General features: G+C 42.6%; 1 protein-coding gene across 5 annotated transcripts in view; it reads right to left on the bottom strand.

Moving 5' to 3' along the window:
* Positions 1-1,723: 1,723 nt before the first annotated feature.
* The window catches only part of SIK3 (SIK family kinase 3), a 216,685-nt gene continuing 202,911 nt past the window's right edge, over positions 1,724-15,497 (bottom strand). For 3 of the 5 annotated variants that reach the window (XM_023524879.1, XM_023524878.1, XM_011383186.2), the window contains 4 exons: positions 7,357-7,520; positions 6,328-6,460; positions 5,277-5,446; positions 3,785-4,007 (listed from right to left, as the gene is read on the bottom strand). In XM_023524879.1, the coding sequence (XP_023380647.1) occupies positions 5,289-5,446; positions 6,328-6,460; positions 7,357-7,520 (455 nt within the window). In that variant the 3' untranslated portion in view covers positions 3,785-4,007; positions 5,277-5,288. Of the gene's footprint in view, positions 4,008-5,276; positions 5,447-6,327; positions 6,461-7,356; positions 7,521-15,497 lie in introns of all 5 variants that reach the window. The other 2 variants (XM_011383189.2, XM_011383188.2) reach the window with 1 other exon arrangement.

The raw sequence follows: 15,497 nt of genomic DNA, 5'->3' as shown, positions 1-15,497 counted from the left end.
CCAAGCCCCTCACTACTAATATTGTGGAGAGGAAGGAATCTTTCTGGACAGAAGCCTAAGGGAAACACCACCACCAACAACAAACTAGGTGCATCTCAGAATCAGACCTGTCATCGTTAGAGGATCAAAGTGCCCATGGATTAGATTAGCTGCTTAGTGGGTGCAGGGCCCACCAATATAAGTCCTTTGTCCTATAACCCTCTTCTGATCTTGGGAGTCTCCAGAATAACTGTTTCTGAAGTAGGCCACCAAGTGGCTGGCCCTGGGTCCCCTGACACATGTGGGAGTGCTACTAGCTGACTACAGGAGTGGATTTTGCTCATTTCACAATTTATGTCCCAATGTCATACTGGTCAGTCTGTACTGGGAGGACTTCGTCCCGTTAGGCCTGGCACATAACAGACACTCAACAAATATTTGTTCAATGAGTGACACTGGCATACTAAAGGGAGGGTCACCAGAGTGGTAAAGGGACCCCTGAAAGAATGGGCCTTGGGAGGAGACAAAAAACTCTTGAGCTCAGCTCTGTATCATAGACTCTACTCAGAACATTTAATCTGAGAGCATGTGGTGGATCAGAATGGAGTTCAGGAGGTTTGGATTGAGTAGGGAGAGAGGAGCCCCCGCTGTCATTATGTCCTTTTTGGCAATTTTGTTACAGCTTTTGGTGATGAGAGCCCCAATTTAGACCCCAGGGCAGGGTATTGTAACCAACAAAATGCAAGATTCTCTCCTGCCCTTCTACTTAGGAGATAGGTGATGACAGAGCTTATCTGTGACCAGCATGAGTGGAGGTTTGGCTCCTTGGGAGGCACACCAGCCTTCAGAATTCTTGACCTTTGCAGTCGGAGTGGGGTGGGGGCTCCTACAAAGTCAGAAAGGTCAGCAAGGATCTGTCAGCATGGCTTCTGTTTTTCTAGAGCTCAGATCTCTGGGTCTACATCCAAGAGGCAATGCCAATTCCTCTGTGTTCATCCCAAAAGCCCCCTGGCCGACTTTAGGAGGGAGTGGCCTCTATTCCAAAAAGTTGTGACAAGTTGCTGGAAGGCATCTGGGTAAATCACTGATTGGTTTCAGAGACACCCGGCCTTCCATGGGAGTGTTTATAAACTCAGATGATTTTTGGAAGACCCTGCTTGAGAAGGCTCTTTTCTGTTCTCAACAGGCCCACCGTGACTTTCTCGTCTACCAAGGACTCGAAAGCTTTTTTAAGTTCCCTTTCAATCTTCTTTCTAGAGAATCAGTTATTTCCAGCTTCAGTAATCTTTATTCATAGAAGACCTTCAATCAGCTCTCTCTTAGCCATGCCTGGGGTCTTGCTGGAAATTCTACCCTGCCCTTGGTAGTTCAGTTGTGGAAAAGGGAAAATGATAGGAAAAGTCCCCTTTCTATCCTAACAGTGGGCTGACTGGGGTCACTTCATAAAGGCCCCAGGTCTTTGAGGACCTTCTACTCCTTCAAAAATACCCTCTCAAGGAATGTTTTCCACCTGACTCAGCAAACTCAAGTGCTCCCTCCTGAGGGGGCAGAGTCCAAGCTGGGTGTGTGGGGCCAAGTATGGAGATGAGTTCAGGCTTCTAGAGAATGCTAGTTTTACAAGGTGGAGTGAGATAATGCACTGCTCGTAGCTCCACCCTGTGCTTGGTAGACTTCTTTAGCCTCCACCCGTGTGGATGCTTCTCCCAACTAGACTCTGAACCACAAGGCAAATAATACAGCAACAGAAGATGGTAATCGGGTTTTTATTTTCACAATCCCCTACTGTCCAATTAAGTTACTAAGCTGTAAGTGCCCACAAAAAAGGGACTAAAGGTCTTACTGCAACTTGGGTCCGGAGATTTTTTTTTAATCCTTTTTTAGTTCAACATAAACGAGAAAGCAAAAAATACTTCTGACATTTTCAAAGGACAGAAATAGGAAAGTATATTCATATACATTCAACATATACTGAGCATATTGGTTACTACAATACAAAGCGATGATTTTTTAAAAGTGTAGTTCGCAAGATGGCACGGTTAACAGGCTCACTGGCTTCCCTCTCGGTGGTCACTGGAGGGTGGCAGCTGCTGTCCCGTCAATTCAGTCCCATGTAAACAGGACAGGCTGGGGGGTGGGGGGCCAGTATGGGGCACTGGACTCGGACCCCAAAGAAGTCAAACTGTTCAGGCTTTCTTGGTAGCCTCCTTCTGGTGAGTAGTCGGTGGCCCCACCAAGTGGAGGGGAGACTGGAAACCATGAAAACCTGGGAAATATTCCAAGAAAGGTTCTTGCACTGCAGAAACCCATCGAGGGATATCGGGTCCAAGAGCTGAGCTGCCAATATCAGTGAGAAGGACAAGCTGCATGGGGATCCTGTCAGCAACATCAGGATGGCCATGCTGGGCACCCGCTTTCTTCTGTGCAAATTCAGGATGAAAGACTGGGAGGGGACTGGAGACCTTTAACTCTCCTTTCCCAGAAAAAAGGATCAAGAGTCAGAATATTTAACATCTCTTTCTTGTTTTGAAGATTAAAGGAGATAACCTAGATCCTTCGTCAGCCCCCAGCCTGCAGAGAAGACTTTGGTTTCTAACAGTGAAGAAAAAATAATGACACAAACAATAGCTATTGCATATGCACTGCTTCAACTAGGGAAAGGAGACCACTACGTCTGTCACCGGCACAAGTAAGAACTGTTCACAATTACAATTGTAAATAAAATACTTTGAACAAAAGGTGCAAGTCACAATTCAAATAGAACAGAATCTGGTTAAACATTTCTCTTTTAAACAAAAATTACTTTTGTTTAATTAATTAATTAATAATAATAATAATAATATCAACATTTACCAAAAACAAGTCTTACATGATCAAGAATTAAAATAGGGAAGAGGAAAAGGGTAAGAGAGAGGCAGGGCCCAAGACAGCCTCCTAGTCTTCTTGCCTGTGACAAAGAGGCTGAAAGGGAAAAGTGTGTGTTTGTGTGTGTATATGTGTGTGTGTGTGTGTGTGTGTGTATACATATGTGCATATATATATACATATATACACACACACACACATAACACATATATAGAATATGGAGAAAAAAATCCTTTTTATAGCATAATATAAATGAGAATGTAGTTGACACAAAAGCATAGTGTACTACTGTTGGGTGTTCATGAGTAGAACCAGCAGGATGGTAAAGGACTCTGACTTTCCAGGTTACCGGAGGGGAACTGAGTTACACAGCAAAGAAAAGGCTCACACTGAGATATTCTAACCAGCACCCCATCAACTTCAGGTCACTCCCAGCCTCCACACTAACATTTTGATATGATCTTGGCTGGACCAAATTATGTTTTTCAGTAGATGCCAGTAGTAAAGACCTCCCCAAGTTCTAGGCTTGGTGTTTCTCCTTTGGCTCTCCAAGTGCCAGAGGCCACCATCCTTTCCTTTCTGTTTTCCCAGCCACTAAGATTCCAGAGGATGTTATCCTTTAGTTTTTGCTCCTGTGGAAGAGCAATGCAGAGGACTGGAAGGTGCTCTGTGGATGGAGGCTAGGCAGGGGAGTGGCTCTGGGTCTCCTGACCTCCCCGTATTCTAACTGCTTTGCTTTTCTGTCTCAAAAAAGGAAAGGAAGGAAGGGAGGGAGGAAGGAAGGAAAGGAAAAGAAAAGAAAGGAAAGGAAGAAAGAGAAAAAAGAAAGAGAAGCAAAGTAAAAAAAAAAAAAAAAAAAAAAATTAAAAGCTCCAAACCCAAATCCAAACCCAACCAAACCAAACCACCAACTGCAATACACCAAATACACTTTCACAAAAGGTGGCAAACGTGGATTTCCTGTTTATTTCCTTGGTGATTTGGTCATACAAGCAAACGTGGCAACACCCCCTCAGAACCCAAAAGAACAGCACATTGATGAACCAAATGTGATGAAAGGAGCCTCGACATTCTGGGTGGAGAGAGACACAATAGCAATTTGGCGCAATGCTGCTAGATACTGTTGGTTTAAAGTCAACCTTTTCATTTCCGAGCTATATGCAAACCTGCAACAGAGCAGACAGCGAAGAATTAGTATGAAAAGAGAAAGACTCAATCATTCGATTGGAAACTTTTTCAAAAAAAGCCCTGATTTTTTTCTTTTTGTAATGCAAGTACCTAACTTAAACTTTGATTGTTGAGGCATCCATTTCAAAGAGGCATCTACTTCAAAGACTATCTTGAATAAACACATTGGCAGCCAAACGACTAGATAAGGAGCAGGTCCCCTCCCCCAACTGAGACTCCTTTGTTTTAGAGATCTTGGTTGATTTCACTAACTGACCATTTGGGCTACTTATTTGTTTTCTCTTCCCGTGCTTGAAATTCCTGCCATTCTATGTTTTAAATTCACAAATAGTGAGGCCAGGAAACCCCATGCCTCCACCCTTGACCCCAATAAAAGCAGAACTTCAGGCCTGTGCTTAAGCTTAGTCTTTCTCTCTCTGCCTGAGATCTTGCTGTGTGACCCCAGGCGTGCTCTTTCCAGTTCTTGCGAATAATAAACCTGCATCTTTTCATTTTCCCGATGGTTACTGCTGAAGGGTGCCTTACAATTGTAGTAAGAACCACAAAGACTGGTCCAGCCACAGCATTGGTTATTAATAGGCTAAGACCAGTGAAAAACAGACTGGTTCACTTTACCTCGGGTATTTTAAAAAGTCTGCCATATTGAGACTCTAATTCGGATTTGCCAGACAGATGAACTTTCATCAAGTCTTTTCTGTCAGAGTTTTCAAAGAACCAATACTACCTACTATATTCGTTTAGGCATTACTCCAGCCAAACTGGCCAATTTTCTGGTTTTCTACCACTGGCCTCTCATCACCTACCTATTTCTCCTGTCTAGAATATACTGCTCCTTGCAGCACAACCTTAAAACATATGGCTGGATGTGTTTTCTTCCTAGGCTTTATCCTTCAGGACTGAGTTCAAGGACTGCCTCTGATTCTTATTATCCTGACCCCAGAGGTGCCCTGATCTTCCGAGCCTGTAGTGCACTTACCGTCTCTGTGAAGGCTGTTACAGCACCTATAAGACATGTGTCTTATCCCCCATAATTAAACCAAGTGACTATGGCCAGCAATTTCTTCTGTATGCTCCGACCCATACCCCAAAACAACTAACACAATGCTTAATGACAGAGCAGGGAGATGGGAAGATCATGAGGGAAACAGTGGTGTTGTGGAGTTCACAGGAAACGACTCCCCTGATGGGATCGGGGTCCTAGCACTGGGCCAAAGGGCTGGGGAGGCCCCGGCCCGGATAACACTTACTCTCAGCTCCTGTTACACGCCTGCCTGTTCCATGCTGAAGGTGACCTCAGGATGCTTGTAGCTGAGCAGTATGTCTGTCATACACGTTGATGGGTAGCAAGAGGAGTTCAAATGCTGGCCACCATCAGTCAGGTCTGGGTGCTCATGACCTCCTAGGCTCTCCCTGCATTCTGCAAGACCAGAAAGAACATATGAGACTTGCAGGGAGCTGGGGTGGTAGGTGGGCAAGAGCGAGAGAGGAGGGAGAGATGTCTGAGCACCCACAGCCTGACTCCCAGCCCTAAATTCTAGCTCATTAGCAGGCCCTCAGGGTGTTTAGTGACTGGGCGCTGGAGACCAGGATTCTTCCTGTGGTCTCTTGAGTGTTCGTTTTTCCCCTTTCCTTTACTGTCTCCCACTGTCAAGCCCTACCAACAACTATAGTGTGGGAGAAGACAGAAAACCCTGTTCCTCCGGACAGACTTCCCTCTTTAATGGAGAAGACAATTTTGCTGCTAGTTTGCTGATTACTGGGCACTCTCTGTGATCTAGGCATTGTGCTAAGTACTTTAAACTCACTAAGCCAACTGATGCTCACAACACTATCTAGATTATAGGCTCTATTGCTTCTGCAACTTTACACAGGAGGACACTGGAGTTCAGAAAGGCTAAGTGCCTTGCCCATGCAGCCTGAAAAGGGCAGAAGCAGGATTCACTGCAGACCTGTCTATTCCAAGGCCTGTGCTTTGTATCTATTATGATACTCTCCCTTTACTGGTTCTAAGGAAAGGCAGACATATTCCTATGGACACAGTGCCCTTAATAGTTATTAAAGGAGTATCATAACAAAGCATACAAAAAGAAATGTAATACCCTTGCATTCAACCAGAAGATGTATTCCTTTATGCACTCATGCTGGGTGGAAAAGAAGTAGGGAAGAGTTTTGTGTCCAGAACCCGTTGGTGATGCTGCGACATCCCATGAACTCTTTATACAGAAAAGAGGAGCAGTGAAGATGGAAGTGGGGGCTCCAGGAACTTTTCTGGGGTGCCCCATGTGTAAGGCCCCTTACCCTCATTTTCCCCATCCTGAAACTGTTGGCTCCCCATGAGTGAGGACTGACTGAGAACTGCATCTGACATCCGAGCAGAACTAAGTGCTTTCCCAGCCACGAGACTCATTCCTGGCAAATTATCTAGCTGCACCTGCAGGAAACAATTAGGAAAAGAAGTAAGGATACCACAGAACGTGCCACTCACAGGTGACCCGCACAGACAGCTATTCCCTCTAAAAGAGCCCAGGCAATGGGCAGCCTCAGGCACCACTCCCAAGCAGTATCACCCAGATTCCCTCTTCGGTGCCATATGAGGGGGAATGCTGAACAGTGACAGTGTGGGAAGCTATCACAGCTTCCCTCTATGGAGCAGGTGGGGTGGGAGAGGGTATGGTGGATCTCAGCTGGTGGACAAATACCCTTGACAGCTATATGGCCTTCCAAAACCAGGTTTCTGACCTATCCCCATCAACAGGAACAATCTGTCTTAGGACAGCACAGTCTAAGAGAACTCTCTGCGAGGATGGAAATGTCCACTGCCCTGTCCGATATGGAGTCGCTAGCCACAAGTGGCTCTTGAGCACCTGAAACATGACTAGTGTGACTGAAGGACTGCACGTTAATTTCCATGTGGCTCACTGCTACCGCATTAGACAGTGCTGCCCCAGGAAAGCGGAGCTTTGCTGAGCCAGGTTAGCTCCCGTTATCTGAGTGAGTTCAACGCAGCTGCCAGAAAACCAACCGAGAGCCTCATGGTTCATTTTCTGGGGTTTGAGACTGTTTGGGGAGAAGTTTAATATTAAGACTAGAGGAAATAGATGGCAACTACTCTTGATTCCTCAGTCTAAAATTTGGAGTATAGATTCTGAGATTCTACTGGAGTTAAAGGCTGGTCTGTTAGGGTGATTCAAAGACACACTCCTTAGCTCACAGAGGTGCTAGACTCTGGATGAAAACTGTAGATGCTACCTCACATTACTAAGTTCTGATTTCAAGGATGGGATTGGTTGAATTCTACTTCTGAGAAGTTGAAGGGGACCAACATACATAAGCATCGTCGCTGTTCTGAATTGTGTGGTGTCTCTGGAGAGTCCGGGGCCTGTGGTGCTCATTGACTGAGGGGCGTGCTGGATACCCAAGTCCATTGTGATCTGGCAGCTCCAGTGCTTGTCGTGTAGAACTTCTATCCATGCAGTTCCCTATGACAGACTCTGAGGAGACAGAGCAAAATAGGGTCAGCAGACCTAGATTTTCTCCCAGCACTATCAATGCCTATCAAACAAATGTCTTGCAAAGGACAATGAACAATGGTAAGGACCACATGTGCACTATCTACTAATCCTGTCACTGGTGATGGTGCTTAGAAGAGCCTGGACCAGCCTGCCAACCCTAAGACCTATAGCAAACATGAGCCTCCTTATGGAGGGATCCTACCCTTAGGAGAAAAATCTCACATATTGGCCGTTGGCTGGATCACACCAAACCTTTTCTTTTTTGTTCATTTCTCTGTTGACTTGACAGTGCTATGTTCCCAAACCTAGATGTACATAAGAATCATTCTTGAAACTTTCAGGAACCTCTAGCCTTGGAGTATGGCCTCCATTCTGTGGATGCCTTCTCTCTTCTTCCTTGGCTTCTACCTCAGTGTACCACCCTAGCCCTCTCCTCTGCTTCTCAAACTGCTGCTTCCAACTCCTTCCATGGCTCCTCCACTCTTTGCATTTCTATCCTTGACCTTCTCTCTCCCCACACATACTTTGGCAATATCATCTATTTTCATGGTTTCACTTATATTGCTTCTACATAAAGAATCACTGAAACACTCTTTAAGTTCCAGATCCATAGCTCCAACTATTTTCCAGATATCTTTTTAATGGATATCCAACGAACATCTAACAGTTAACATACCTAATTCCAAACTCATCAACTTCTCCCACAACCAGATCCTCCTTCAGAGATCCTTATTTTGGTGCCCATTTTCCTAATCTAGCTAGTATGAGCTCTTAGGGTCCTTTACTTCTTACTTCTTTACTCCTGGTTCCGCATCACCATAGGTCTAAAGAATCTACCTCTGCAATGTAGGTCATTTTAGTCCCTTTCTTTCCAATCTTACTGCTCTGTTAAAGCCTTATTACCTCTTGCCTGGATTACTACAATAACCTCTTAACCATCGCTCCACCACTATCCTACGAAGATTAATTTTTCTATAGGGTAGTCCAAACACCTGATTTTCATAACAATTTCCCAGCTTATCTTATAATGAGTACTTCATACTACTCTTCCCCATATTCTAAACACTAGTCAAATGGGACCACGTAACTCCGTACCCATTCACAATTTTATGCATTTGCCCTTGTTATCCCCTCTCCATGGAATCGTCTGTTTCTTCTACTTCCATTCCTGCTGATCTAAATCAAACCATTCTTCCAGGTTCATCTAAAAATGTTATCATCTTTATGAAACTTTCCTTTTAAAACAGAAATAGATATTTTCCTCCTTTAAGTGTCAGAAGACTTTATTGAATTCTGATTACTCTAACATTTTTCCTGGCACCATGGTCAATTGTATATATCTTGTAATCATTCATAGTAGACTGCAAGCTCTTTGAGGGCAAGAATTGCATCTTATGCACATCTGTGAGCCTTCAGTAATCCAGAACATTGTCCTATACTCAGTATTTAATAATTATCTCCTTAACCGATATTAACAAATGTTTTCTTAACATGAGTTAGTATCCTGTCACAGTCATGCAACCCTATGGACTGGATTTTGAAAAGAAAGAGGAGTTCAAGAGGAATGAATATTTTGTCTTGACCAAGGATGGTCAAGAAGACTACCAGGGCCACACCGAAGTTGATAAGATTCTCCTGGTTTCACATGTGGCTCCAGTCCGTAAGAGCCTGACACCTGAATATATGTTTTATTTGCTTGGTTGGTTTTTTGGGTAAAATCTCCTTGGGAACTACTGGGTCTATCTCCTGATGAAATATATATTGGTAAGACCAGGTTTTAAATAGTGTTTAGCATAGCCCCAGTGCTAACTGTACCATTCCAGTAGCTATTTGAATAATAGAAGTAAAGCATACTGCTTGTGTTGTGAGTAAAGGATTTCAGGTTTCCATATTCAAATGGTCTCCCTTTAACAATCAAGGTTAGGCCTGGGCTTAGGGGCTGAGGTAGACTAGGAACTGAGGGGAGCTGACGTGCACATTGCTGGTAATGCAAAACATTCTGGAGAAAATGAGAGGAAGGGGAGCTTCCCAACTACCAAAGATAAAAGCAGTGAGCAATCTTTTGAAAGTTGTGTGGGCAAAAAGGTCAAAGGAATAGCCAAAAATCAATTCTTTTGCTACTAAAAGCTAAAAGCCAGCAGAGGGAGGAAGATAAAGAAAGTCTACACCAAGATTTGCTCTGTGGGATTAGCTTACCCGTCTTACCTACCCAGCCCAATTCCTCTCAGTGGGCATGGATCACGTGCTGGCCCCTGGGCCAAACAAAAACCACTGGCAGGAAGTGGTGCAACAATTGCTTTATGCAGCGATGTACTGGCTCTCTTCTGCTTTGCCAAGAAGCAACATGAATGGTTGCCTCTTACTTTTTCAAAATATTTTCTAGTGCTTAGATTCTCTTCTTTCATAGCTACCACTATCCATTTAATTCTTTTTTATGGATATAGAACTAGATGCAAATCATATCAGCTGTACCTCCTTGCTCTCTCAAAGACAAACATGACAGTTCTCCTATTTAAAGATTTATAAAGAATTATTCATTATCAAACATGAGAAAATAGGAAAGCTAACAAAATGTATAAGTCCTGGTTCTTGATATTTAGTTCCTCTCCATCTCTTCTAGAATCTTCAATGTGTTTGTTTGATATACATGCCAAGTCTCCTCTCTTCCTCCCTTTCTCTTCTTAAATTTATTTTTATTCCTGAAAATGGGGTTTCTCTGAACCCAAACACCCACCCTTCCTTTTGGCTCTGCCTTTGGGGAAGTCACATGGATCCTGTTCTCTTTGTCTGCTTTCTTCCTAGTCATCCGGTCTGGTGCCAACACACCTGAAAGTATCATAAAGACAGAACCAAGCTATTGCTTGACAAATCATGCAGTGAGCCTTCCTAACTTCCCAACCTAGAGCTCATGAGAACAAGCTCTGGGGTGAGGAAGGCCTGGACTTGAATCCTGGCTTCACTAGGATCCTGAGGAGTTACCTGACTTTACTGGGTCTCAGTTTCTTTATCTGTAAAACAGGACTTAACTCCATAGATATGTAAAGTGCTTACTAGAGCTTGGTACACTGTAAGAGCTCAGTAAAGACTGGCATTCTCATATTCATTTCAGAAATGTTATTTCTGAGGGGACAGGGCATACTGAGTCAGCTGACAAAAACAAACAAGTGATTTTATCACAGAACGCTACTTCCAGAATTATGGGGACAATCTACCCATATGTAAGTAAACAAGTGAGTTAATGAAACTTTAATTTCCAGAGAAAAAGCCTCTGGTTTAGGAGAGACAAATGTGTTAAAAACTAGATGAAAAAGGAATTGGGTAACAAACAAACCAGGGCTCTGTCTGCTCAAGTTTCAATATAATCCATGGGTCAAAGATCTTTTGCTTGGCAGATATGCTCGGAAAGTGTAGAATGGGAGGTGAGGAGGCATAAAGAAAAGCATATTAGACTAGGGAATCGGGACACTCTGAGTCAAGATCCAGCTCCATCACCAACAGAATGTATTGAATTAGGTAAGCCATTTTTTTTCTCTTTTAACCTCTGTTTCTCCATTTTAAAAATGACAGGTGTCTGGGAGCTCAGAAGATAACACATGTGAAAGAGTCTTTAATAAATGATGAAGTACTACACAAGTAAAATATGATTTTTAGTAAGAACATTGAGTTCCAAGTCTAGAAGTCCTTTCTGACATTTTAAGATGAGACCTACTGACCAGTTGCGGGTGGAAGAAGGTGCACACAGAATCACCTGCTGACCAAGGGACATGAAATTTAGGCTCAAATCTTTGGCATCCTTTAAGCCAAGCTCAGCAAAGGATATATAATTAATGGCAGAAAGAGGACTTCTGAGAGCACCATTCTTGGGTCTTTACCATAATAAAGCTGAGAGAAGAGAGGATGATCATCTGATCATGCAAGGAAAAAAATACACAAGGAACACAATGCACACCACCACCTGTCTGGGGAACTCTGAGGCAGCTTGCACAACTCTCTGTTGAATCTGTCAATGTTGACTTGTCCTTACTTATTTACTGGGTTTTAAGAAAAAAAAAATGAGATAAATGACATGTATGCATATTCTTCTTATAGGTTCTGAGGGGGTAAACCATCCCAGTCATTTAACCCCCATAAGAGGCCTGAGGTCCACTAATATCGCTGAAGCTGACTAAGCTCAGAGAAGAGGATGTGGTTTTCTTTGTGAGTTCAAGTTCATAATCTGTGTAAACTGGTTATGCTGTTGTACTTACTTATTTACAAAGTAAAAAAAAAAAAAAATCAAGTATATGGATTACAGAAGGAAAATAAACCTTAATTCTACTTCTAGAGTGGCAGATACGGAGATTATGGGCAGCATGGGGCATGTATAGACCTGAAATTTCTACACATTTCAAGCAAATCTTTAGCATGCTGCCTGCTTGGTGCCTTGGTATACAGAGTGGCTCCATACTGGTTGGTAGCAAGCAACCATAAAGGAAATAGGTAACTATGAACACTGATATGATGGCATTTAATTTTCCTTGACTAACACTAGTGATCCTTGTTATCTACCTTCAAATTCTAGAAAGATCGTACTATATGATTATAAGATCTACTCTTTATAATCATAGTTGCTTAACGATGGGGATACATTATGAGAAATGCATTGTTAGGCAATTCTGTCATGCAAACATCATAAAGCATACTTACACAAACCTAGATAGTAGAGCCTAATACACACCTAGGCTATGTGGTACAGCCTATTGCTTCTACCCTGCAAACCTGTACAGTACATTACTGAACACTGTAGGCAATTGTAATGCACTGTGCTAGGATACTACAAAAGCCACAATGTCACTAAATGATAGGCATTTTTCAGCTCCATTATAATCTTATGGAACCACCATCATATATGCGGTCCATCACTGACCGAAATGTCATTAAGCAGCGCAGGGCTGTGTATCTCTTACAGCACTCGTTAGGCAGCACTTCATGTTAAAGCTGTATATGAGACTGTCTTCCTTTCTTCCAATAGTGTTTAGGTTCCCCTAGGGCAGGTTCTTTAGCTTTTCATCTCTGCATTCTCCACAGCACCTACAATACAGTCTGTGAAACCTAGTCATTCAATAAATTTTGTTGAATTTGCTCTATCATGGAAATAACAGATGAAGTGTTTTGAGTCTAGAGTATGACTTCACAGAGGTAGAGGTAAATCATTCGAGGAAGCAGCAGACATCACCCCTGTCCAAAGAGATAAATGAATGTGAACTTATCTCACTTGCTTGGCAAGGTGGTGGAGGCAGAGCATTAAAACCCTTTCTTGGCAAAAGTGACAGATTCTTTGGTAATGTTAAACTGTGAGCTCACACGTTTTTAAATGAATAGAAAGAATCATGTCAGGTTAAAGCAGGGAGATTGTGAAGCCCCAATTGTAAAGGGATCATAACATATATGTCTCAGGGTTATTGTGGAAAAAAAAAAAAAAAAGAGTAACTGAGTTGAAGGCACCCTTCATGGGGCAGACTTACTACAAACATTAATCCCACTCTCCTTCTCTTAGGGGGCATTCGGCTTACCCCTAATTACACAGATGAAGAAAGGGAGGAGGAGAGATTACATGCCAGGCCCAACGAGCTCCGATGTTTAAGGTTAAGGACAATGAGGATGCTCCAGGGTGCGAAATGGTTTTAAACACACAGGTATACATCTCTGAAGGGATTTTAACTCTGGAGCAGCATTAGGCTTCCTCAGACCATTAGTTTCTCTACTGCATTGTTTCATTATGTGTGATTCTAAATACATTCTAAATACACACAGTAAGTAATAAATTTGAGTTTACTTGTTCAAAATAATTGTATATGTGGTTCCGAAAGTCATAAAATAGATGTTAGAAAGAGGTAAGATGAGTAGTATTCAAGCAGGAAAAAGCATACTCTGTAGCTAAGTTAAAAAGTAAGTTTAGTGTAAATTGGGTAGAAAGAAGGAAGAATAATCTCTATAATACATTAGCAAGCAGGGTAGGAGCTAAGACTACAGCTTCTAGAAATGCTCATACCAAAGACCAGGAAAAAAAAAGATTTAAGAGAAAAAGAGGACTTGGGGAGCGGGAAGCAAAACCTGCAAAGCTGATAATGAGGCAATGAGGACAGGGGAGTTCTGAGCTAGAATCTTTAGGAATATACTTAAGGCTTGATTCCTCCAGAAATCAGAAGAGAAGTTTGTAGGGAATGACGGCGATAATGGTGGTAGATATAAGAAAGTAAGGAGAAGGAAGAGGAAGAAGAAAGGTAATAATAGTAACTCAGGGGAAGTAGGAGGGATTTGTCAAAAGAATCATAAAACCAAGTTTGGGCTTGAAGTGAAGGCCTTAAATTTAAAAAAAGGAGTATGACTGATTGATAGGACTATGCGTTGATTTAAAACTTGCTGGAAAATTGAGCAGTGTGCCACTATTCTCTTGGCACACTGCAGTTCCACACACTCCACTCCACTGGTCTTTCCTCATGCTTCTCGCCTAAATCCAAATGGCAAAATCCTCTTTATCCATCAAACCCAACTCAAATGCCACTTACTGCTGGAAGCATACTCCTTCTTCTGAGAACTAATCTCTCCCTCCTCTGGTGCTCCCACACCTGTACCAAACACATTCTGCCTTACTTTAGGTACTAAAGAGACAAGCAGGCCTGCCAAAAGGAGAGTCCTCTAACAATTATGGAACACAGGTGAATTCAAGCCCTTCAGCTTTTCTGCACAGAAGAGTCAAACAGGAGAGAAAAGGGAAGAGAAATTTGAACAAATTTTGAACAAAAATATTTCAAAAAGTGTTTCAATACATGGCAATCCAGGGTTGTGGGAGTGGGCAGTGTACACTATTTGCTCCAGCTCTGCTCTTTCCTCAGAGCCTTGCACGCCAAGGACATGACCCAGTAAGCATCTGCTAGAGTGAACTGAATGACTTTTGGGTTCATATGCCACTTACCAGCTGTTGATCTTGGGGGCAAATTACTTAATCTGTGCCTCAGCTGTCTCACTGATAAAATGAGGATAATAAGAGTTACTACCATATAGGGCTGTTAGGAGGATTAAATGAATTTATATATGAATAGCATCTCATGTCTGGCACATGGAAGACACTAGAAAAGTTAGCTTTTTATAACTACAGTATGCTAACCTTATGGACTGTTTCCCATAGTATCCCTAATACCATCATCATCCTGCCTCTGCTAGAACACTCCAAGTGATAGGAAGCTCCAAGGCTGCTGAGGCAACCTATTCTGGAAAGTTCTTATAAAAATCTTCCACAGAGAGTTGAAATTTGCTGTACTTCTCGCCTGATCTTGGTTCTGCCTCAAAATGTGAACCCTGAAAAGTCTAATGCCTTCTTCCATCTGACAGGTATGACAGTTTTCCTTAGTGCCCCCTGCCAAACCTAAACATTCTCAGGTCTGTCAGCCGTTCCACGTACGACCTGGTTCTTGAACTTCCCACTATCTTAAAAATACAGCAGCCACTGGTGAACACAACACATCTGACTGGTGTAGACTTCTAAGGTGAATGGCACTCAACTGTCCAAAAGCACAAGATTTAACTGGTGTTTTCTGCAACCACGTGTCCCTCCCTATCAGTGCATTATGAGCACAACCAAAAGGTACCAAGTCTTCTTCACATAAACTGATTTAGAGCAAGGTCTTCTATCCTGCTCTGTGCTATGAGACCTAATTCCCCTAGGAGTTGAGTTTTGTGTGTTGACTTTAAAAGACAGAGCAGGAGATGCAGGTAGCTCCAACAAGGGAAGGATGGAAGACATGCTAAGTTTCAATGTTGTATATTTTATGGGTAAACTCATTTTTCACAATCTACAGTGCGAGAATGGATATCAGTCCAGAGTTTGCCTAACATGAATGCCATGATGCTAACGGAACAATGTTTTCTGAGTATAATTTACTTACGGATGGTAATACTAATCTTCCTCAGAATGAA

The sequence above is a fragment of the Pteropus vampyrus genome, unplaced genomic scaffold (genome assembly GCF_000151845.1).
Source record: "Pteropus vampyrus isolate Shadow unplaced genomic scaffold, Pvam_2.0 Scaffold505, whole genome shotgun sequence".
Lineage (NCBI taxonomy): Eukaryota > Metazoa > Chordata > Mammalia > Chiroptera > Pteropodidae > Pteropus > Pteropus vampyrus.
This window is presented reverse-complemented; position numbering and strand designations above follow the sequence as displayed.